Source organism: Cyanistes caeruleus, chromosome 3 (assembly GCF_971803275.1).
Source record: "Cyanistes caeruleus chromosome 3, bCyaCae1.hap1.1, whole genome shotgun sequence".
NCBI lineage: Eukaryota > Metazoa > Chordata > Aves > Passeriformes > Paridae > Cyanistes > Cyanistes caeruleus.
In genome coordinates, this window is record NC_141703.1 from 15,138,473 (window position 1) to 15,163,743 (window position 25,271).

The 25,271-nt window shown below is 40.3% G+C and overlaps 1 protein-coding gene and 1 long non-coding RNA gene across 9 annotated transcripts in view; one reads left to right on the plus strand and one right to left on the minus strand.

The window, feature by feature from the left end:
* The first annotated feature begins 74 nt into the window (after window positions 1-74).
* Window positions 75-8,976, plus strand: EIF1AX (eukaryotic translation initiation factor 1A X-linked). Its single transcript, XM_086879935.1, has 7 exons — window positions 75-266; window positions 1,149-1,232; window positions 2,819-2,922; window positions 4,261-4,311; window positions 5,708-5,789; window positions 5,897-5,988; window positions 7,627-8,976. Exons 1-7 carry the CDS (start codon window positions 251-253, stop codon window positions 7,630-7,632), a joined length of 435 nt encoding a protein of 144 aa, XP_086736061.1. The 5' UTR covers window positions 75-250; the 3' UTR covers window positions 7,633-8,976.
* LOC147653975 (uncharacterized) overlaps window positions 7,790-25,271 on the minus strand; it is a 22,098-nt gene continuing 4,616 nt past the window's right edge. For 2 of the 8 annotated variants that reach the window (XR_015284168.1, XR_015284162.1), the window contains exons 4-5: window positions 23,386-23,443; window positions 8,553-11,212 (exon numbers count right to left, since the gene is read on the minus strand). This is a non-coding gene — a long non-coding RNA (uncharacterized LOC147653975). Of the gene's footprint in view, window positions 11,213-22,758; window positions 23,270-23,385; window positions 23,444-25,271 lie in introns of those variants that run through there. The other 6 variants (XR_015284166.1, XR_015284165.1, XR_015284164.1 and 3 more) reach the window with 5 other exon arrangements.

Consider the following 25,271-nt stretch of genomic DNA (forward strand, 5'->3'; position numbering starts at 1 on the left):
GTTCCCGGGCGGGGCCGTTCCCGGGCTGGGAGCGGGCCCTAGGCGCGTGCTGCGCCGCCGAGTCCGCCGGGCCGAGGGGGGGCGCTGTGGCCGGGTCGGCAGCGGCCGGAGCGCAGCGCACGAGCCCGCGCAGCCCCGGCCCCGCCGCTGGTCCCGCCCGGAGCCGCCGCCGAGCCCGAACCGCCGCCCCCGCCCGGAGCCCCTCCCGCCGCCCCTCCCGCAGCCCCTCCGCGGCGGAGCGTTCGGCGCCATGCCTAAGAATAAAGGTAAGTCGCCCTTCCCTTCGCCGAGCCCGCGGCGGCGCGGCCGGGCCCGGGCGCGGTCGCGCAGGGCAGGCCCGGGGGCCCCTCACGTGTGCTCCTCCGGAGCCCGGAGCCCGCGGGCGGAGAGGCCCTCCCGCCGCCCCGGCGGGGCCCCGGGCAGGTTCCGCCTGCCGGGCGAGGGTCGGAGGCCGCTGAGGCCCGGCCGGGAGCGGGAGGCCCGGCCCGCGGCTCGCTTGTCAGGAGCGGCCCTGCCGAGGAGGCGGCCGGGCCCCTCCGCGCCCTCGCTGGGCAGTGCTGCGGCCGCTTCCCTGCTTTCTTACCCCGGAAAAGAAACGCAGAAACCGTGAGGGGAAGGGAGCAGCAGATTTTAACAGCGGGGCAAGTATGAGCTGCTCTTATGCTCCTTGTAAAGAGCATCTAATCCTGATGCCACGTGTGTGCCTTTTAAAAAGGGCAGCTTCACTTGGAGCGTAAGCTTCCTCTTGAGTATTTTAGGGATTTCAGCACCATAGTAACTGAAATTATTCATCTGCTTTTGATGATTACGTGTATCAGGCTATTCCACCGTTATTTTTGAGGTATTTGGTAGCAGGGACTACAGAAACTGAAAATGGCCATCTTCTGAAAATCTTTTTTGAAGGCTGCTGTCACTCCAGAGCAACCAGGACATTCTAAACAGTGGAGAGTCTAATGTTTAGTTACTTTGTTAATACTCCGCTAAAAATTTAGACTTGAAAGTAAGCAAAAAAAATATAGTTGTGGGTCATATACTTAAAAGAGCCATATAGAGTACAAGCATAAAAATCTTCTTAATTCTGATTTTTTTCACTCACTGTATCTAGAAACAGTAACACATGCTTTTTACTTCTCCAACTTTTAATTTAGGCAAAGGAGGTAAAAACAGGCGACGAGGTAAGAATGAGAATGAATCAGAAAAAAGAGAACTGGTGTTCAAAGAAGATGGGCAAGGTGAGTTTTTAACTATAGTATGGCAATGTCCTTGTTTTCAGTCATATACTGTAAGTGACAGAATATAGAGAGGTATTATTTGAGTTGTGTTTGAATTCCAAGTGACATATTGAGTGTAAGAGAAAGACAGTAGGAGAAGGGAAATTTCAATAGCTTCACCACTTAAGAATGAAGTTTCTCTCTTCTTGACCTTAGTGCAATGCTCTGTGTAAAACAGCACTTAAGCATTCCCTAGAAACCTCTTGATAGCTTTCTGTGAGGGTCTGTGAGCAGCTGGCTTAGCAGATGTGGTTCTGTTTTGCCAGTAGTTGTCCCTGGGATGCGCAGTCCCACTTTGTGTTTTATATGGACTCTCATATCTCTTGGATCCTTTGCTGAGCTCCCCAAAGTCACCGATATGGCAGAGCAGCTCATCTCACTGTTCTGTCCCCTAATGGTTTGGTTCAGTTGGCTCCTGGGCTGGAAGTCTAAGTTATTAAAACAGGAGCAGTAGGTGGGATGCTGTCAGGTGAAGTAAGGCCCAAGAGAGTTCAGCCAGGGGATGACTGGGATCTGCCCTGCCTTTGGTGACAGTGAGCTCACCTCCCTTTCAGCTCACCCTGTCTTGTGCATCACACTCTGGTGGTTGCTCACATAATGCAAGTGCTTTCCTGGTAACCAAATAATCAGGTGGTTTGTTAGAAATATGGGAAAGGTACAGTGATTTAAATCACTGTAGAAGAAGTGCCACTGAACAAATTTCTGGTATTTTGTGTTGGTTGTAAGCAGAAAAGGAGTTCATTTTTATGTACATCTGAAACTTAAAATCCTTTACATCTCCCAAACAAAATCTATTTAATGAAACATTATTCTCAGTTATGAACAGTCTCGTGGTTCATTGGACTATCTAACTTGTGTGAAGTTCTCCAGTATGTGATTTCTGCAGCTTGGTGAGGGAGAAGATGAAATACAAGGTGAAGAGATTGAGGGTAGGTGTTGGAGAGGTGCTTCATAGACCTCAGCTGAAGTCTGCTGGTTACCTTCTAGACAGTGTCTGGTAACAGCAGGTTGTGTCCTTTCAAGGACAGTAGGGTGCAAGAGGGATTCAGAGTCTCAGTGGGTGGTTATACAGGGTGTTCAGCTTTCTCCTCCCTCAGTGACAGCACTGAGATGTTGTCCTTTAGGACAGGTCCTGTGATGTTGTCATAAACTTTCAGACTCTGAGTGTGACTCAGTGGCTCTGAGATTTTCTGTAATATTTCAGAGGGAGCAAAAGGGTGGATGCAACCAAAAAAGAGCGGTATTTGAAAATGTTAACATCAACAGTAATACAAAACTGTGATACATTCAGCAGCCTGTGTGGGTGCTTGAAGCTCCTCTCAGCATTTCATGTTTGATAAAATGTTACAGCAAATTTGGGTTACAATGGAAATGTTACTGGTTGTGTTTTGAAGCTGGATTTGTTGAGAAGTTTTGCTCTGTGGTGCTTTGGGACATGTCTCAGCAGTGGACTTAACCGTGCTGGGTTAATGATTGTGCTTGTTAATCTTAAAGATCTTTTCCAGCCTAAATGATTTTGTGTTTCTATATGTTACCATCTCTTTTAGAATATGCCCAGGTGATCAAGATGTTAGGCAATGGAAGACTGGAGGCATTATGTTTTGACGGTGTGAAGAGGTTATGTCATATTAGAGGGAAGCTAAGAAAAAAGGTAATTCTGAAGCATTGCAATAGGAAACAGTGACATTGTGCATGATACGTAATTGTAAAAATTTACATACGTAGCTTGTTACAAAAATGAATATTCCTACTGCACATAATACCTTAAACTACTTTTTTTGATAGTAAACTAGTCTGTCCTTCTGTTTCCATTGCTGGCACAAGAACAGGTGGTCTTTGGCTCTTGGGGGAAGCTGACAGTTGAAGGGCTGCCTTTCAGTGTATATATTTCAGGGGAAGTTTTTTTCAGCTGCTTATGAAATACAAGTTTTTCATATTCTATAAAATTTTACGTATATAAAATAATAAAAATCTCCCTAATTGCATGTGGGGAACTTGGTGAGTATTTAGAAAATACACTTCCAATGCCATTGTTCCATTGTCCACTTCATCAGTTCCCAAAATATTTCTGTTGAAAGCTAATCTGCAAAGATTTGTACCTTCAGGGATCCCAGGTGTGTTTGCATTCTTAACTTTGGTGTCCCCTCTGGCCCTTGTCAAGTGTTACACCTTTCTGTCCTTGGCTGGTGTATGGTAAGGAGGAGGTCCCTCAGTCTGTTTCCAATGAAAACAAACATTCACTGTCCTCATTCTACATTGTTCCATTTTTTGGACAGCAGTGAATGCTCATGTCTTGGGATCAGCGTAACCAGTGCTATAGCTGCCTGTAAGAAACTGTTGAAGGTAGTGGAGAATGTGCATAAATAAACACTAAGTGCTGCAGAATTAATTTCTTGCTACAAAAAGCACCATTTATATATTCCTTATGTTTTAAAGAAAGGAAATTCCAACTGAAACGAGTTCAGTCTCCAAAAAAACCAAGCGTATGTGGGATAAAACCCACGTAGAACCACCTTGTACATTTAAAAGCATATCCTGTTCTGCAGATTTCTGGTTAACATAGTTTCTAGAAACAACTCGGTTAATTTTCTTGTGCTCTTCACTGTTCTTGTCCATCACTCCCTTGATCAGGTTTTTCTTTAATTTTGGCCGTGGAGGTCAGTTCACAGAGTTCAGAACTGGTGCCTTGATGCATTCTTTCTGTTTTCTCAGATGTTAAGGCTTAATAACAACCTTGTTGCTCTTCAAATAAATTTGATTATTCTATAATAGCTCCATAACATGTAAAAATAATGTAACTATGAGTATTTATGACCTTGGATTTGCTGTTAAAACATTAAATTGGATATTTGTAGCATACTGGATAGAAAATAAAGGTGGTGGCTATAGTGAAATGTTTTATGTCTCTCCATAAATCTAAATATGCTGTTTGGTTCTTGTGTTATACAACAGAAGTTGAATTTCTGTAACACCTTTTTTTCTCCTTCAGGTCTGGATAAATACATCTGATATTATATTGATTGGCTTAAGAGACTACCAGGTAAAAATTCAGTATTATATGCCACTATAAGGAGTATCTTACAAGTAGCTTTATTTACTGTTAAATTGCAGCAGGTATTGTGAGGGAGTTCCTGTCTAACTTTGCATTTGTATTTACTTATGCTAAATCATGATTTTTAATTTCCTTGTACTACAGGAAGATTGTAATGAGTAGACAAATTCTGGTTCGGCTTGTTCTTCTAAATTGCACCCTGAGACTTTGTGAGTGTGTGAGTGAGGGTGCTTATTGTCATAGCTTGACCTTTATTTCTCCAAATGTAGCTGTTTGGTGCTTGCATCCTGTGGTACAAAGGGAGATTGAGTCCAGTACCAAACATTTTATCGTTATAATTAGAATTTTTGGTAATCAGAATTTTAGATCCTTGTTGTTTAAGCTTTTACCTTAACTGACAAATTGATCAGAAATTAGTTTGTATTTAAATTTCCAAAAATGAAGTGGTATAACTTTACATAATATAAGCAGTAATGGGAAACAGTTGTCAAGTTTTCATTAGGTGAATGCCTTTCATGAATGTTAGTCTTGTCATCAGTTGTTGAAGATAGATTCTGCTTCTGAAATGTGCATTAGGTTTATGAAATATTAAAGATACTGTAATATACCGTATATATTAAAGTACTTAAAACTAAGAATTTTATGTTTTGACTTTGCCAAGGGAAATATAGGTTGGGTATTAAAAAAAGGGTTTCTTACGGAAGGAGTGATAAAATACTGGAATTGTCTGCCTGGGGAGGTGGTGGAATCATCATCCCTGGGTATGTTTTAAAAAATACTGGATGTGGCACTCGGTGCCATGGTTTAATTGAGTTGTTAGGGCGTGGTTTGGACTCAATCTTAAAGGTCTCTTCCAGCCCAGTGACTCTGTGATTCCTGATTGATCATCAAACACCTCACTCTATGTATCGTGTGAAGAAAGGTTAATTTCAAAACATGAAACTGAACTTGCTAGGTTGATGAATTCTCAACGTTTCTCGTTTGTCTCAAATTCTCTTTTATCGTGTTGCCCAGGGAAGTTGTGGATGCCCCATCCCTGGCTGTGTTCAATGCCAGATTGAGCACCCTGGTTTAGTGGAAGGTGTTCCAATCCCCTGGCAGTGGAGTTGGAACTAGATGATCTTTAAGATTCCTTCCAATTCAAACCATTCTATGAATCTATAAATTACTTGTAATTGTAAATAATGAAGTTATCTCAGAAGAAATTAAAATACTCCAATGTGTTTTTTTCACATTTATAGAAACTGGAGGGGAAGGAAGAACAACATGTTCTTTTATAAATGTTATAGGTGTTAATCCACTGTAAATAATGCAGTCTGCTGAGGTTAATAGTTTTATTTTTCCTTCATATATGACTAATACATTTTAATAAATTCTTCTTTAGGATAACAAGGCTGATGTTATTCTAAAATACAATGCAGATGAAGCCAGAAGCCTGAAAGCATATGGGGAGCTTCCAGAACATGGTAAGAATCTTTTCACTTCAAGTTGGAAGTTCATGTTGGACAAGAGTACTCAGTCTGTCTTGGCACAGTGTGAGTGCACTCCTTAACTTCTCTAAATTCCCTTACAGCTAAAATCAATGAAACAGACACATTTGGTCCTGGAGATGATGATGAAATCCAGTTTGATGATATCGGAGATGATGATGAAGATATTGATGATGTAAGTAGTAAATGTGTATTTTTGTCATATGCTTGAAGCCATAATCTTTGGTGATAAGCTGTTACTGTTAATTCTACAGCAAGGAGTACATTCTTGTATGAATGCTGTTCAGGAGAGCTTTGCTCCTCAGGGGCTGTCTCAGGAAATGGTGTGGTGCAAGTATGTGCCAGCTTTCTGTCCTCTCTCCTGTCCCACAGTCATTCACAAGCTGGCCTCTAAACACATGCTACACTTGGTGTCATTGCTGCTAAAACACACATGGAGAGCAGTCTGAAGGTGCCTAAATGAAAATCAGTCGTTTGACCCTGCCCTATTCCTCTGTCAGTTTAACAGCCTTGCTCTCCCACCAGAACTGCAGAAATAATTGTTTTTAAAAAAACAAAGGTTTTAAGTCTTCATTTTTGTTTACATAAAAATTACAAAAAGCTGCATCTTAGTAATCCTGACTGTCACAGTCACTTGTGTTACTGCTTACCACTAAACTGTAGTAATTGGTCATGCACACTGTGAGATTATAGTAGTCACTTTTTTTTTTTAATCAACTCAAATTTTATAATAAATTGCAGAAGTAGAATCTACTGTGCAATGTTTTCTAAGTTGATGCACTTTAATTTACAGCTGAGAGATGAATGTGTGCAGGGTCAGCTGGCTGAGAGGATAAGTAGTAACTTACTGAACCAGTGAATTAACTTAATTGGATAGACAGTTCTAAGAGTACTATTATGCTTTAATTCTTCATCTTTTTAGTCCTCTCTCTCTCTGAGTTAATAATATGACTAATTCTTTTAAAACGCTTACATTATTCTGGCTTTTTTGAGGTTCTCAATATATGATTCTTTAGATAAAGTATTTTAAAAATATCAAAATGCTGAGGAATTTTTCTTCAGACTTTTGAAAATTTCACTTTGGGCCTGTCAGTGGTTGAGCTTACTGAAGATTTAGCTCGTTGAAGCTAGAAAAACTAGTACTGCATGCTTTTAATAATGAGGCTATTCCAAGACATCAAAGAGATAAGTAGCTGTACAAATTTACAAAGTAATGGATCTGTGTGTGGGGTTAAGTGAGTAGCTATGATTGTTTTTAAACTTTGGCAGCTCTTCAATAAAATATTAATATCATGCTTTAAGAAAGTAAAATATGTAAAAAAGAGATGTGAGTAACCTCTCTGGTGATCACTGTCATGTATCTGGAATGAAGGGCAGCTTCCAAGGTCATTGTTAACAGGAGGAACTCGGTGGAGCCTTTCCTTTGTTTTTTATATCAGTAGAATGATTGGAAAATTACTGCTTAGGGGAGTGACTCTCAAATTCGGTCTTATTTTTGTCTTTGAGAATCATGGGCTAATTTATGGCTGTCCTAGTGATGTATTATTTTATTGCAGATACTGTGGGTATGCAGAATTGCTCACCTGCATGGCCATAGTATCGTCACAGGGCTGGTGGGGACAAAAGCAGGGAGTAATTATTTAATAGTTCATGTGTTAAGAAAACAGGGTATGAGCTGAGGCAAAACCAGGACTGTGCTGAGTTCAGGAAGTCCCCTGTTGAACTGTAAAAGGAACTATTTAAAAGTGTTGCTTGGGAAATGCTGAATAATACACTTGGATGAAATACATGGTGTGGTGTTTTTGCTTTTCAGATCTAATTTGGAACAGAGGTTTACATTCCAACCTTTTCCCTCCAAGGATTGTTCTACATTGATACTTCAATTATTTTTTGGGTGAAGTCCCTTACTTTTAAGAAGACTGAAAATTCTCAGTAAAGAGTGTAGTTTGTTACATCAAAAGGATTTATTTTCAATGTTTGTTTTAAAGTATTTATATTTCTTTAGAAATGGATAACGCTGGATTATCACAAAGGTTCAATGACATGCCACAAATATTTTGTCTCTTCACCAATTAGATCTTCTATCTCTGGATGTAAGTGAGATACAGTGACATGGGTTGTAAAAGACTGCATTTTTCCCTCTTCTGCTTTCATCACTACAATTCCAGTTAAACCTGTATTTTGAAATAAAAATTGTTTACCCTGTAATTATCATGGATTTTGATTAAAGGCAAATAACCCAGTTCAGATTAGTATCAAATCATACTATGCAGTGTCTGTCCTTATACCCCTTGCCTTGATGTTAACTTTAAAAAAAATTTTGATAATATAAGAGGAAGGCAGAAATCTGCATTTAAACTTACAATGCATGATGAATCTGCTTTTCGCATCTAGTAGCATGCTGCTATTTTTATACTGATTTTGATAATTAAAAACACTCATTATTTCAAAGATGTAAATTTTCCATGGTGGAGGGAGGGGTGGGGGAGAAGTAAAGATGAAAAGTAAGCAGCATCTCAAATTTGCAATTTTTGGAAACTGCGGTTGGTGCAGTGGCCGAGCTGCGGCTGCAAACAATGAACACTGGGTGGCACCCGACTGAACAGGGAGACAAATGCAAAGCCTTCACAGTTGGGTTTGTACTTGATAAATGCATAAAATAGGTTTTCCCCAAAGTAAATGCTTAACATTCTTAATATGTTAAACATGTAGAATATTTTTACATTATATAAAAGGTTATGTTAAGAGTAGAGTTTTATTTTAATCTGAAATTCCATACATTGTAAGGTGCGGCATAAAAGCTTATGTGAACTTTGAGTAACAATATAAATAAGAAAATAAGTTTGTGTCAAAAGTATAAAGAATCTTTTCATCCAGAATAAATCAATGAAACAGACTACTGGAAAGATTCCTGTCCACCTTCAGACTGGAGGAGTCAGTTGAGAAACTGAATAAAGACTAACATCATCATGCAAATATTATTTTGTAGTAGCCTTAGTGTCTTTGTCTTTAATAATGTGTTTAACAACTCTGAAAGCAGGTTAATGGAAAAATTCCTTTTGTGCCATAAAGATTTGGTTCTTGAAACTTGTATTCCTTATACAGTCTTTTTGGTATGATGTAAAGTGACTACCCCAATAGATAAAAACAAAATGGCTTTAAATACGGAGTGGCCTCTTTGCTTTACATGTTTTTTTAAGGAGATTTAAACATCCAGAATTTTTGTCAAAATGTCTTCTCTTTCACTTTTTATTTCATTACAGTGTCTATTTTTCTTATATGGATCAGGTACCCTCCTCTAGGAATAATATTTTTTTAATATTAAGTAATTTTGCCAAATATTTAGTGGATTTTAACTATTTATATTACAACTGTAAAAAGTTGGTAAATAATGAGGGAAAGATACTACCAGTGCAGCATTCTTACTCAACTGATCTTAAATGTCTCAATTTACTGTCTTTGTATGTCTGAAAGGTTCAATTGTGAAGGAACATAAATGATGTCATGTTTCAGAATAAGGCTTATAAACCACTCCTAAGCTCATTGGTTTCCTCATTGTATTCAGCAAGCCATAAGCAGCTCTGAAAATGGTTAAAAGCTCTCAGATTTCTTGAGATCCAAGTGCAGTAGGTGTCTGTCCTTTCAGTTGTACCATCAGGAAGGTTAGTGATTAAATTGCTGGGAATGGGTACTGAAGATTCAGATATTGTGGGAACTGTACCTGCCAAATCTGATCTTCTGTATGGGAAATGTAAGGGCATGGTCAGTGGTAAGGGAAACACGTACACACTGCTGCTGTGGGGAGTACAGCAGCTCTCAGTATAACACAGACCTCAGCTGTGGGTCAGAGATGAAACTGTTCCTGTCAGAATCAGTTGTGGTTTGCCCTGAGGTTCCTTCCAACCTTCATTGCTCCCGGCTTCAACCTAAATTACAGATTTTAAGGAAATTTTTTACTTAACTATTAATTTCTTACTAGTACACCAGCTTAACACCATTAGGTTTCTACTCCTAAGCTGGGCTGTATTGCCTTCTTGAGTACTCCTGGTCACTTTGTTTCTCTGTCCTCTGCTAAAGCTCCCTTCACAGTCCAACTTGGGCAGCTTGATATCGTCCCTCTTGCCTCTTTTTCCTTAGGGGCTGGAAAAACAGCTTGCACAAGAAGCTGTCTTTCCTCTGTCTCTTTTCAGAGAACTGTGGTACAACAACAGCTGCCAGCTAGAGGATTGCAAGGTTGCTGACTCTAAAGCTATGAAAAGTGCTCCATCTGTAAAAGTATTTCCTAGATAAATTTTTAATTATTCTTGTGTAAGTGTGAGAACTGCTGCTGGCTTTTTCCCTAGAGTGCAAAATTGAAAGCAGGGATACAAAAATTAATCCCCCACAGTAAAGTATAAACTTGGAGTTCTCTGTTTTCCGCTTCGAGGTTTTCTCTGTGATTAACATTTTGAAAAATTATTTTTGTCCGTTGTTCCAAATCTTGTCCCTTCACCTTACAATAGGAGCAACTGTGCATTTGCTTGGACAGCCCTAATCTTTTCCGCCCTAATCCTTAGATATAGTCCAGACACAGCAACTGAAAAAAAGTTTATGAGAAACAACCTCCCATTCCCTTCTGAAGAGGAGGAGCTGGTAACCCATGACTGCTGAGCTCTGTGCCATTTATTTGTTCCTGCTGATGGGTTGTGTCATGGCTGTGCTCTGCATGTGCCAGCATGCACGTCTGAGGTACTGTGTGCTAGTGCCATACAGATATGTGATACATGCCATTAATCTCATATATGTGGTACCATATTATACACACACTCAGAGATTGCTCTGTCCTTTGGGTGGTGTCCATGAATGTCAGCGAGCTGATGACCAAGGCTGGCAGGTTGCTCTGTGTGGTATCCAGCCACACTCCCACCAGGTTCTTCATGATAAACTGGTAGGATTGGTGGCATCTCTGTGTGTGAAATAATGCTGGGACTGCTGCTCCCTCAGACCCTCTGGCCATATGGTAAGTCCTGCTCTCAGGTGAGCTGGTGTGTCAACTGTTCCTGCAGTTGAGAAGGCTCCAGTCTAATCCATAATTATTTGCTGTGACTGGATATGACTATCAGGGTATTTGAGTTATCCTATGGTTCCCTGGAGGACTTAGCTTTTCATCTGTGGACACTGTCCTACAGGCAGGTTGACTGCTTCATAGAAGAGGACTTAAAATTTAGTTTAGCTTGTTGGAAGATGTGTGAGAAGAGGGAAGTATTATCTGAAATAATTGTCATGTGAGTGCAGCTTTATTCATCCCTTTAAACTTGAGGCCCATGGCTGGCTTTTCTGCAGGTAGCTGTTGGCAGTACTTCCTCATTTTATTGCAAAAGTTAGTCCAGAAGTTCCTTCTCAGGCTGTGATTGCCCTTCCTTTTGGAGAAGGAGAGAGAAGTAAGGGAGAATGCCTTGGCTTTGTTACATTTTTAATCACAACAAGCAAGAATCAGAGCTCCCATTGATTAATTCAGGTTATAGCTTGTGCTATCTTGCCCATCAGATTGCAAGAGTTCAATGTTGTGATTATAAAATGTAATCACAGCCAAATAAAGCGATAACGTGAAAACTGTGAGTACCTTCAGTTAGTAATTGCAACTAGTTTAGACCTTCATTTAGTAATTGCAACTAGTTTAGTGGGACAAAAAATACTTTCAAAAAATGCACAGATGAGACTGTTGTCTGACATATGAGATGTTCTTCATGTTTTTTCTGTGTTTGTAGAGAGGACACTTGCACAGCAGTTTCAGTTATATCCAGGCTGCCAGCTCAAGGAAGGAAAGCTTCAGCAGAAGCTGACAGAGGCTTTGGGGCCTCTTATTGCATCACTTGCTTAGCAGTAAATTCTCTTTTGAAGCCCCTTGACTGTGTTTTGTAGGCACTCATATTTCCCTCTTGCAAAAGTGGGTGGCTTGTCATTGTGTGTCTAGGATGTGATGGAGTAGGAGTCTCTTCTGTGGTCACCAGCACCTGCATTCCTTAATCAGCCCTATTCTTTGTTATGGTTAAATTAATGAATTTTATTCCCAGTTGAGGAATAAATCAGCTAAATGTCTTTGTGTGCTTGGCCTCTGGGGGGAGCAGACAAACTAAAAACCAAACAGGTCTTGACATGCGGGAGCAATCAGAGCACCTCAGCATCTCGGTAGGAATTTTCTAGTCCTGGCTTTCAGGGACTCTGAGGTGCCCAAGTCTGCAATAAGTATTGCCAATAATGGAAATACTTGAGATTTTTTTTAGGGTTTTCAAAGTAGGTTACCTTCTTCTTAAAGAAGCAGCTGATTAAAGCATGTTAGTATGGTCTTAGGTGCACCTCTGGCTCCGGCAGCAACACACGATGGATACTGCTGTTGGCAACTGGAGGAAGTACACAAAAGAGCAGCAGAAATACTGAAGGATCCCCGTGGGACACCCAGAACTGTGCAGCTTATAAATGTTCCACTATCAGTGGTGCTGGCTGTCAGGGAGGATTCAGCCTTGTGACAGTCCTCCAGACAGTGACAGGACACTGTGGGGACTATGTTTAGCCTCCGTGGTTGGAGAGGAAAGCAAAGTGCTGCACAGGGCTTGAGGTAACAGCTTTTGACTCACAAGACATTGAAACTAACTGTAGTAGACAGTGGTGGAGGGTGGAGACAGGAGCATTAAAGAGGTTTCTGAGAAGAATTTTAGTCTTTTGCTGCCTGACCCGGTAGAAAGATCCACCCCCCCCTCTTGAAAATGTATAGAGACACTACAGTGATTAAAGCTGTAGTCTTGAAGACTTGTCAAGCCCAAGACCTTGAAAAGGTGTGGAAGACCTTGCTGCCTTTTTACCCACTGGACAGTGACTATCCCAACTTGCCTCGCCAGGTTGCTCTGGAATACATTTGGATGTTAATAACAAGCTGTTGCAGCAGGTGGCTGAGCAGAGAGTGTCTTGCAGCAACTCTGACACTGGGACTTTTTTGTCTTGAACAAGTGACAGTATGCAGCTAGATCATAAGCTTTGCTGAAAATGGCAGAAGTAAGCACTGCTAAGTAACTGTGCAATGGAACATACAGAGATGGATCTTCAGATCTGATTCTGGCAGCCCTGGTAGTTGAAAGCATCTTAAAATGGGTCCTGAGACCCACTGGTGTGTTGTCCAGTCTTACTGTATTCTTCTTTGACTGGGTCAGAAGGAAAGGACACCTGTATCTCACTGTGGTTGTCAGCTGCATCCCCTTAACAGCAGCTTATACATCTTCCAGCCTAGTAATGTCAGGATTGCTGCTGTTAACCAGAGTATGGGCAAGTGAGCAGAAACCTCTTCCCAAAACAGGACACCAATTTCACAAAGGTGTTGGAAATGTACAACAGCCTAGGGACTGTTTCATTGAAAGTGTGAGTGTGCCACCTGTAAGTGGAATAAATACTGTTACCGGTGTATTGTTATCTTGGCACCAACTAGTGAAACAGTTGCTGAAAGGTGGGAAAAGACAGTATTAGCTCATGCTTTTTTGTATTAAATTATGCTTTAGTCCTCAACAAGTCCCATCTCTGCCTATCCTCTCCTCAGTTTGAATTGATTGCTGTCATATTGCGAGGTGTATGCTTTGTCCACAAATGTAGAAAGAGTAATCTCAGGCTTCATGAAAGGTTTTAAACTAAACTAATGTAAAGTTACTGTTTAGGACTACAAAAGTCTAGGTTAACTGTAATATTTAGTATAGGGTAATACAGAAAATAATGTATGATTACAAAGAAAGAGAACATAATATAGCCAGTAGCTGACTGTGTGTGTTTACAGGCAGTGTAGGTTAACCTATCAATAGTTACATAGGCAGATGCTGGAGAATCAGAAAACACTGAAGATGTGTGTCTGGTCTAGGACATGGGGAGGCATTTAGAGGAAACAGCTTGAGTGCCAAGTAGCCAATAACTTTATATTAAGAAGAAAGCATGAGTGTTTGTAATTACTTGTGTAGATTGACACCTAAATCAATTACAAAAATAACAGGGTGAAGGAAGGAGAGTATGACACCTAATAGTTTCCTTCTTTATTACCCAAGCCTTCCTTACTAATGGTTTTCAAAATAATATTTACTCTTGAACAGGTTATGGGGATTTGTTTTGATGTGTGCATGCCTAAAGAGGGTAAGTTGTAAACCACTGAACATTCCCCAAACAAGAATTCTGAGAAATTTAAACTTTCAAGATAATTTGGGAGTTACCACTGATCCTCAGAACAAGCTGAAGATCACAGTATGTGAGGAGAAAATGATCTATCAATCAAAATGAGATTAGGGGGTCCTGCCTGTTTACATATTTCTAAATATTTTTCACTGTAACAATAATGAATGCACCCAGTTTTCACAGCTGAAATACCACATCTATATGATCTCTTCAGCAGATATTATTATATTGTGCTGTTTATTACTCAATAAGAAGAAATCACAAGCTGCAGAAACCTTTTTCTTTCTTGGGCTAAGCTGAATTAGTAGTAGCCTGGGAATCTTTGCAACAAATTTCCCCACTGTAATTCTTCTGTGAAATTAGTCCTTTAATGATACTGAAGTTAGTTTTATGTTTATTAGTATGGAGTTGGTAATACCCACTTTAGGAGGTCAGTTATTTGTGTTACTCTATTTCTCTATGGTTGTATTGTCAGAATAATCTTGCATTGGTGTAAATGGCTGAGAAAAAGATGAAACTAACATTTATTAAAACAGGAGAAATAGGAAAAATTTTAACTGTGGCATTATTTTTGGATAAATGATCTTTAGGACCTTCTCTGGACAATATTCATTTTGAACCTCTACCACAGTGTGTACAACAGCTTGTGCAGTGCAAAAGCACAGCCTGAACCATCTCAGGGCAGTTTAGTTGTTTAGTTACCTAAGAAAGCTTTCTCCCTTTTTTGCAATCCTCTTTTTAATCTGGGTCATTTCACTGCTCCATTTGCATTAGTGCCAGCCAAGCTGAAGGAAAAATGCACTGGGAGGTGAGAAGGTGGTAGGTACAGATACTGCTGTGAGCTGGTATAGCCTCTGGAGCCTTTGAGGAAATCCTGGCCTCAAGCAGCTGCTTGACTCACAGAATTACATAGGTTGGGAGGGACTCCTGGGGGTTGCAAGTCCGATGTTCTGTGCCAAGCAGGTCCAGTTAGAGCAGGTAGCTCATGGCTTTGTCCTGTTGCCTTTTTAGTATTTTAAAGGTTGGAGGTTCCACAGCCTCTCTGGGAAATCTGTTCCAGAGTTTGAAAACAAATAACTTCCTGACATCTCACTGGAATGTCCTGTGCCCTCAGTTGTGTCCACTCCCTCTTGCTCACCCATGATGTGCAGCCAAGAAGAATCTGGCTCTCTCTTCCCTTCCACCTCAATTGCATAGTTGCAGAAAAGAGTAAGATTTCCCTTCATCATTCTTTTCTCCAAGCTAAGCAAGTCCAGCTGTATGAATCTCTCCCAGTATCATGTGCTCTGGTTTCTTCAGCAGTTGTCTGCTGAAGAACATTTTTCTCATGGTTCCTCATGTTTTCATGTTTTCTCGTGTTGGGGAGCCCCAAAATGGACACAGTGCTTTGGACACAGTGTCAGCATCAGTGTTCTTCACTGCAGTCTGAACCAGTCACTTGGTGTATGATTTTTTTGTCCACTGCTGAGCTATTGAAGCACTTGATCTGAATCACAAGTTAAGAACTTGACTCCAAGGATCTGAGAACTCCCGACTCACCTCCCTGTTAGAGAATATAACTGCACAATTGACTGAGCAGAAATGGAAAAATACAATTGGGAAGTATTGCATAAAAAATGTAGAGGTTCTCTTTTTTCTTCTTTTTTTTTTTTTTTTTTTTTAACTAGCTTTTATCTTCAGCACAATTTGAAGTGTCTCTACTGAAAACTGCACCACAGACTATGGTGCTGGTTAATGTCATAACCACAGATAGATAGATCTGAAAGTATTTGGAAATCTTAGAGCTAAACTTCAAAGGTGTGATTTATATCTATTCAATCCCAGCTCAGAAAAGTAAATTCTGATATAAAGGGTAGGACATATTTCTCATACTAGAGGGACTTTCAAAGGTGTATTTGCTTGAGCTTTGAGGCTCTGGAGTTATTTTTAAGTTCATATTTAAACAAAGTATTTTTTCTTAAGCCTATAATCAGTCTGAGTGTTCATTCTGTAGGACCACTTGTTCATCCTTTAATTTAATTAGCTTGCAGTCTTTCTTCTAGGGTGGTGCTTTCTCAGGAAATAAGTGCAACCACTGGAATAATTTAATTGTTGTTATTCTGAGGCTCTGTCTGTCCCAGTCCTGTTTTAAACTCCCTTTCTGTGTCTATCTGGATTTGATGGGTGGACTGTTTGGTGGATGAGAAATTGGTTGGGTGGTCACATCTAGAGGGCAGTGTTCAGTGGCTCAGTGCCCAGATGGAGAGCAGTGTCAAGGGCTGTCCCTCGGGGTCCGTACTGGCAGCAGTGCTGTTTAATGTCTACATCGATCCCATGGTGGGGCCAAGTGCACCCTCAGCGAGTTTGCAGATGACACCAAGACAACACTTAACCCTAACCCTGAGTGGTGTGGTTACCACACCTGAAGGTTGGGATGCCATCCAGAGGGACCTGGACAAGCTGAAGAAGTGACCCATGGGAATCTCATGAGGTTTAACAAGATCAACTGCAAAGGGCTGCACCTGGGCTGAGGCAACCCCCGGTATCAACAGAGGCTGGGGGATGAATGGATTGAGAGTAGTCCTGCTGAGAAGGACTTGAGGATACTTGTGGATGGAAAGCTGGATGCAAATGGGCAGTGTGCAACTTGCAGCTCAGAAAAACAACCATGTCCTGAGCTGAATACAAAAATAGTGTGGGCAGAACTGTGAGGAAAAGAATTTTGCCCCTCTGCTCTGGTGAGACTCCACCTGGAGCACTGCATCCAGCTGTGGGGTCCTCAGCACAGGAAAGACATGGATCTGTTGGTCCATGGGAGAGCCACAATCCCAGGGCTGAAGTACCTCTTCTTATGAATAAAGGCTGAAAGAGTTGGGGCTGTCCAGTCTAGAGAAGAGAAGGCTCTGGAGACACTTTCTGGCAGCCTTCTAGTATTAGGAGGGGCTTAAAAGAAAGATAGGGATGAACTTTTTAGCGGGGTGTGTTACAATAGGACAAGGGATAACGGTTCTAAACTGACAGAGTTCAGTTTTAAACTAGTTATAAAGCTGAAGTTTTTTACAGTGTGGGTGGTGAAACACTGGAACAATTTGCCCAGAGAAGTGTTGGATACTTCATCCCTGGAAACATTCCAGGTCAAGCTGGCAATCTGGACAGGGCTCTGAGGAACCTGGTCCAGCTGAGGATGTCTCTGTTTATTGTGCATGGGGTGGGGAGTGGTTTGAAATAGATTATCTTAAAGTTCCCTTCTATTTAAAACTATTCTATTATCTAATCCAAAGCCCTATTTATTTGGCACTGCTGTAGTGTCAGCAACCCCTGAAGTCATAGTTTTCTATCCACAGTATTTAAGACAAAAGGGTCTTCAGCTCAATCTTCTAAGTGTCAGAAGTTGAAGAGCCCTTCCTTGGCTAAGTACCCACTGTCACAGACAGGTGAATGGGAACAACAGTCAACCAGTGGTTCGAACAGCACCAGCTTTTACTGAACTATTGGATCAGATACTGTATGAGACAAGGGCAGGTAAAAAGAGATTTCTATTGCTTGGACTTCAACAAAAGAAAAAGAAGATCAGACATAGTGTTTCAGTCCATCCTCAGGTACTTCACTTCTTTTTCCCAGGTGTAAGACTTGGCATTTTCTTTTCTTGAACTTTACAAGGATTCTGTTGACTCATTTCTCTAGTCAGAGTCCCGTTGAGTGGCAGCACACTCATCAGATGTATCACCTACTCCTCCCAGTTTTGTGTCATCTGCTAAGGGTGCAGTCTGTCTCATCATCCAGGCCATTAATGAAGATGTTATGCAGTACTAACTCCAGAGTTACACCACAATTGACTGACCTCAATCTTGAGCTCATGCCTCTGAACACAACCCTTTAAGTCCAACAGTTCAGTCAGTTTTCAACCTACCCCACTCTCCATTGATTTTGTACATATTTTATCAGTTTCTCTACAAAGATGTTAGGAGAGACAGAGTTAAAAGCCAACATAGGTAACACCCACTGCTCTCCCTTCCTCCACCAGGTCATTTATATGATCTCATCATAGGGAGGCATAATCTCCACTTTGTAAATCAGTCCTCACTACTCCCCAACACCTTATTCTCCTTCATATGTTTGGAAATCATTCACATCACTTTCCCAGGGTCTGAGGTGAGACTGGCTGCCTTGTAGGTTCTTGGATTCTCCTTTTTGTTCTTCTTGAAGAAAGCAGTGGCATTTGCTTTTTTTTCCCTGTCCCCAAGAACCTCCCATGATCACTGGGACTTTCAGAGATTAGTGAGGGTGACATAATGACATCAGCCAGCTCTATGCTGTCATAACTTACATAATTCAAATTTGCAAGAAGCAGCACATTCCATGAATTTTGGGATTTATAGGGAGGAAAAAACCTCATCCTTAGTTGTACATGACGGTGAACTTTAACCTTTGCAATAAAGGTAAGTTAATATTTGATTAATATGTTTACACAACTTTTGACATATATGACAAATATCTAAATGCAGCTCTGTGAAACTTCTGTAAAGTTACGTTATTTTGTCTCCACGTGGGTTAGGTGTATTCCATCAGATACATTCTCATTTTAATTTCTCCAAGTATGGCTTTTGTGCTCCTCTCGTTTAGATGCATTGTGTCCCATCATTTCTCCACTGAAACTTTGAATACTGGACCCAAGATCAAATCCACAATACAAGAAAGGATTTAGATGTATGGTATATATGGATCTATACTATCTTCTGAGAGTAGGGGGTAAAAGATTCACAGTTCTAAACAGAGGACAAGCAGATTACTGTTCTCCGAAAAACAAGGTGAAGCAAGCTCACTTGATGATGTGATCAGTGTGGGATTCTACTGAGCTGAGGTCTTATGGAATCAATATAGTTCACTACAGAATTATGTCTATTTATATCAAATCATTTTCTACAGAACAAAGAAGTTGGATACTGCTTTGATAACAGAAGACTAGAGAGAAGCAAATTACTATTTGCCTCTACTATATGTTCCAACATGCCTATTCAGACATGGTGGAAGGAGCAGCTGAGTTTATATTCATATTTTAATGTGGAAGAGGCCTAAGTCAACTAAGTTGGAAAGGCAAATGAGTGCCAGGGCAGGGGGATGTGGAGCAGAAGTGTGACTTGAAAGCCTTGCCTTAGCAGAAGTCTCTTGCTACATTTCTAACTCCATAAAGTAGGTTGGTGAGAGGTGGTGTCCCAGTTAGGCAAGTCACCAAGGTGTTTCCCATATATTGAGTCGTCTCTCTCCAAACAGGCTAAGTGACAATCTTTTACCATCACTCATGAAACTAAACAAGTTAATAAATAGATTATTTTAATAATAGGCTTCATTAATAAGATGTGAAGACCTGGGACCTACTGCAAGGTCATTAAAATGTTGGTTGAAAAGTACCTCTGAAGGCTGTTTTTTAGTTGGACCAGGTCAGCATTAGACTGTCAGTCTTGGCTTTGCCTGAGTCTTGAAAAGCCTCAGTGACAGATTCCTCCATTCCTTTGGACATGTTCCACTGCCCAGCTACTAATTGATTTTATTTTCTGATGCTCAGTCTGAACCTCTCAAGTTGTAAGCTGTGGCAATTGCTCTGTTAGACCCTCTGGCAGTGATAAGAAGAGTTTGACTCTGACACTTCTTGAATGATCTTCCAAACACTTGTAGACTGATGCTGTTACTTCATAGCTTCCTTTCTACCAGCTAAGTCCAGCACCTTCAGCCTCTCCCCAACAACTTTCTTATCAGCCCTCCACTGAACACACTCTAACCTTGCCCTGCCTGTCCTGATCAGAGGTGTCCAAAAGTATTCCAGGCATGGCTTCACCAGCACCTAGCAGAGATTATCAGCAAATTCCCTGTGCCATGCTGGCCATGCCTCTAATGCACCCCAGTGTGAGCTTCCTTTCAGAAGGGCCATGAGTTCATTCCTGTGCACTCCAGTGTGTGCTGTAACCCACAGGATTGACCTTGCCAGCCACTTCCCACTCTGTACCCATACAAGGGTCTATTCCAGCTGTTTCAGGGGCAGAACTTCATACTTCTTATAAGAATCATGACGTCTCTGTCTAATCCTTAATCTTTTCAGGGTCCTTTTGGGTTGACCAGCAGCTGCTCCCCAGCCTCAGTGATGCCTGCTCAGAATGGGCTCTGCATTGCAGCCAGGTTGTTGATGAAAGCACTGGATATGGGTGCCAGTATTGAGCCCAGGCTGCTTTGCTAATTACCAACAAAATACTGAGTTAGTGATTGCTATCCTTAAAGCTTCAAATCCATCCAAACAGGTGGTTTGTCCAGCCCACACTTCTGCTGTTTCCGGAGGGGAAGGGTGGGGATGGTGTTGTCAAAAGCCATATTCAAACCAAGGTATGTTGTACTCTGCCCTTGCCCACAGGGCCAGACATTTCATCACTGCAGGCACTCAGCAGGTCAAACATGGTTTGCCTTCCTGGGCTGACCCCACAGATTATGGTTTCCCTGATCTTACCATTGACTGAGATGTGGCTGACTGGCCCATCCAAAGAGCAACTCTCCAATCCTCAACCCCTTCCAACCCAAACCATCCTGTGATTCTATGACTCCCATCTTCCTTCTTGCCTTTTATTAAGGATGAGGACTGATAGTTGCTTCACAGTCAAGCCCACCAGGTCTCCCAGTAAACTTGGGGTGATTCCCATCCAGCCCAGTGGACCTGAATATACGGAGCTTCTCTAACCTCTTGCTCCTCCACTGCCCAATTCCCTCCCCAGATGTGTCTGTACAGGCAGGAGTTGAGGAGCTGGCTTTGGCTCTGAAGGCAGAGGCAGAAAAAAGGCACTGAGTTCATCAGCTTTTTTGTCAATACCTGTTGTCACAAGGGGCCTCTGTCAGTAGAAATCCATTTTCCCAGAACTTGCTTTTCCAATTAGCAATCTCCAAAATCTGCTTTGTTCCAACCAGTGCCCTGCAGCAGTCTCAGCTCCAGCTGGGCTTTGGCATTTCTGGTTTTGACACTAAGTGCCTCATACTGTGGGTGTTTTTTTGTCTGTCAAGTGGTAGTGATTTACTTAGAACTTTTTTTTTAGTTTGGCTAATCTAAATCGCATAGAAGAGATGGTCATTCTGACTCTTGTACACTTTTGTTCCAGTAGGTCAAGACTTATGAACGAACATGAAAAAATTACTCCAATTGCAGAAGCAATTGGCGGCTAGCAGGAAGACATGGAAAAAATGTCTGAAATTATAACCCAGTAAAATATGAATAATACAATATCAATAAAAATGGAATGGAATTCTTTTGTTTTTTAAAGATTTAGAAGGAAGGTGCAAATTTATGGTGAAGACCAACAGATGACATGTAGGAAGGCTTAGGGTTGGTCATTGAGAAACATTCTTGGAAGAGGATCATACATGCAAGCACACACAGAGTAGTTTGAGGTCTGGATTGGGATCAAGGCTAATTTGATTGATAAAAAGCTTAAATTTTAAAGTAGGGAACAAAGCTGGGAAAGGTTTGTGTAATCTGCATGATGATAATGTAGTGAGAAAGGAATATCAAAAGGTCAGAGGAATGAAAGTGCCAGTACTGATACATGGAGTGGGAAACTGCTGGCTAAAAATTAGCCTCTTGTGGTGGCCAGCATGAAGATACTGGATTGGTAAAACAAAACAGAGGATCCAAAACTATTGTGTCAGAATGCAAAACTAGCTAACACAGATACCTGTGGAGGATTAGCAAGTGTGGCTGGAATAATAGGATGGAGTTACATGCATAATTTAGGAAAGATGGAGGAGAAAAAAAGAGATGATGAAACATACATTAATGATTTCAGAGAAAGAAAAGGGATGCTGTGAATAGCAGAAGTCATGTTTAAGTAAAGATAGTTTAGAAAAAGTTAGAAAAAATATGGTACTATACTGGAGTATCAGAGAGCCTGCAGTATCCAAGAGAGCCTAGGAGTGGGATTTAGATAGGGGCATAGATGTCTGTCATGCCAATTGGAAAAAAAATTAATATCTTGAGTTCTTCTATAAATATGGAGATATAACACTTTAAGACCTATTCTTAAATGTGCTAACAGACACTGCAGTGAGAAAATATGCTAGAGTGCTATGAAAACTTTGCCACAGTTTTCATATTTTTAGAAGAAATTTGTAGAATTATTAAATATTTTTAACTACAAAAAAGTAATTTCCATTACTTTGATTTGAAATAAAAAGAAATTCTGAACATCAGATTTCTCATTGAATAGAAACACTGGTTTTCACCATCATAGTTTTCCCCAATTAATTGTGGTAGTTACATCAGGTTGTATCTTCAAACTGAGCTTGAAGACTGAGTGAAAAACTTCTCTCATAAATAAATTAAACTTTGAACATTCTAATAGGCAGTAAACATATATAAAAGAGGGAATTTAGAAAATACATGCTAGATGTACCTCTGATTTTCAGTGAGGGGAGAAGGAAAGCTAAAGAGCTAAAATTCAGAAAATACACAAAATGGCTACAAAAACAGCATTATGCATTTGGGACCTTCCTCAACACTATTTCCACAGGGTCTCTCGTGCCTATTTTTATTTAATAACTAGCAATGAACCTTTTTTTTTTTTTTTTTTGGTCTCTCTTGTGTTGGCTACAGAGGTTTATAGTATACACTGTATTTCCTGAGTTGTAATTCCTATAAAATTCAGATCTAGAGGAAGCAGCATGTTCCATGATTGGATTGGCAGGGAGGCAGAGTATGGATGCTTAATTGTTCGTGAGAGTCATCTTTAACCTGTGAAATTAAGGTAAGCTAATGTTTGATTAATATCTGATGTTTATTCAAATTTTAAACACATGACAACTGTCTAAATGCATCTCCATCATATTCCTTGAAGTTATCATTTTAGAGTATCTAGTTAGGATTTTTTTTTATCAAATGTTTACACACTATAAACTGAAGTAACTGATTTTTCTCTTCAGAGACAGACTAAGTAATTTGTTGTAGCTGTGTTGAAATTAGTGTAGCTCAGCCTGAAAATACATTTCATTCTTCATGAACAAGTTTTATCAATAGACCCTCCCCTTTTGTGTTAAAATGCCCAGTATAATATTTTATACTAATTGATTTCAGATTTAGCTCAACCATTTTTCAAATATTGCTTGCTTAAAAATTATTGATCTCATTTTAATAACCAGAAGGCCTTCAGACTGTAACCATCTCCAGGCATAGCCTGATTTATCATGCTTTGAAGCAGCCACAGAATCACTGGGACCAGCATAGCTTCCTCTGTGTCTGAGTGTGCCAGGTCACATGGCTCAAACCTCGTCTATGGAGTTTAAGGAAGAATGAAAAGATTGGTTATAAAAGTAAATAAAATGCTCAACTTTTACAATGTTCTTTCTCTCTTTCAGTAAAAGCAGTCAGAATTTGATTTCTACTTACCTATGCTGGGCAGGTAGTAAGTATTTTCTTAAATTACATCTGGGTCTGTCATGGATTCCTAAAAGGTAAAAATTCATGAATGTCTATGATTTAAAAAATCATTGAAAATTAGTTATGAAAGCAGACCTAAATCACATGGACTTCTCTCCTAGAATTATCATGTTTCTTCCAGAGTTATCTTATGGACAGTGCTCAGAGAGGCTGAGGCACTGGTCTTACCACTTTCCACTTGGAAATGGTGAGCATGGAGCAGGCAAATGGTCTCACTGTGACTGTGAGGCAGATGCAGTGCTACTCACAAAGTTAAGTAGTCTCAAGACCATATGACTTCTTGGACTACCTGGTCTATATATGATGCAGAGGTTTTGCATCCCCAGGTAGTCATGATTTCCCTTCTCTTCAAAGTGATTGAATTGATCATACTTGGGACTCTAGTTTAACCAAAAAAGTAAAAAACGTATTCTCTACTGACTGACTGACATCTGATGCAGTATAATTATTATTCAATGATAACTAAACTTAACTAGTTTAATGCTATTTTAGGCATTCAATCAGGGTAGAAACATCTTAGGATTTGATATTCCATAAACTTGAGAACAGTTCATTGTCAATCTAGAAGACATCATGGAAAGCAGGAACATTCCTTTCCATGCTTCTCTCCTATATAACATAATCCTCTGCATGTTTAGTTGAGGTACTGCTGGGGTAAGAATATTCCACTTCCTGGCAAAGTATCCTGGTGCAGTTAAACAAAAGTATCACAAATAACTGAAAATCCTTCAGGCAAATATCAATCACTTCAGCAGGTGGTGAAGAGAAACGGAAAAATATTTCTATGGCTGCAGGGCAGACATTCTTCCTTTCCAAAACAAGACCTATCTTCTCCCGCCTCTCCCAGCAAAGGTAAGACTGTGTCACATCCTCTTAAAGCATGAAAATCTGTCAGAGCTTTTGCCTTTTCTTTGCCTAATACTGCAGTAAATAACCTTTAATTGCATCCCAGAATCAAAAGCAATCCAAAACTCATTAAAATCCAACTTGTTCCCCAATGATACCTGCCCACAAATCTGCAAAGCAATTAGTAACACAGCTCTTGAGATTCATGACTCACAAGATTTTGAATCTGGAGGAGAGTAGCTGGTATTTGGTGGCAAGTATTTAAGGACTTATTTACAGGAGAACTGAAGAAATAATATATATGACTCTTTCAATGAAATATTGATGACAAAATATTCAGTTTAAATCAGTTTCAATAAATGTGAAATAGGTTAGTGCTGCATTCCACTGCTGTTTATCCCATTACCATGCTCAGCAAAGCAGGGTGTGTATACAGAGTTATGTTTGCACATGACTTAAAATGCCTCTGCTGTCAGTAAATAACAAAAGACAAGGCGATGAGAGAGTTCCTCTCTTGCTCTATTTTCACTTATTTTTGTGAAGATCAACCCTGTTAGTGACAACCTTTTCCAAATCAAATAGCTATGACTGAACTTCAAAGAATAAAAGTGTGAGGCAAGTGAAAATATGGCCCTGTTCAAGGCATTTGGGGAGTACAAAAATCACATATGGCACAGGATATTGAGATGTGTGATTTAACAATTTAACAATGTTAAAAAAACACCTACTTTCACAAGAAGGAGAAAGAATACACTTTTCACATGTCAAATAACAAATAAAAAGCAATCCATTATGATTCATCCTAAAAATTATTTTAACACTAGACTGATATTACTCACTGAATGACAGCTCTTAGATATGTGGATACACAAAAGTAAAGCAGACAGATGTAGTTCAAGTTTTTCCAGACTGAGTTGCACATTGTTCCTGCTCGTCAATCAGGGGAACTTAAAAAAAGCTTAACGCCTGTGAGTATCTGTGGCTTCTTA

Excerpts from the sequence above, each read along its gene's own strand:
- EIF1AX (XM_086879935.1), top strand. Across the intron at positions 1,233-2,818 it reads GTTCAAAGAAGATGGGCAAG|AATATGCCCAGGTGATCAAG; the intron begins GTGAGTTTTTAA and ends CATCTCTTTTAG. Across the intron at positions 4,312-5,707 it reads TTGGCTTAAGAGACTACCAG|GATAACAAGGCTGATGTTAT; the intron begins GTAAAAATTCAG and ends ATTCTTCTTTAG.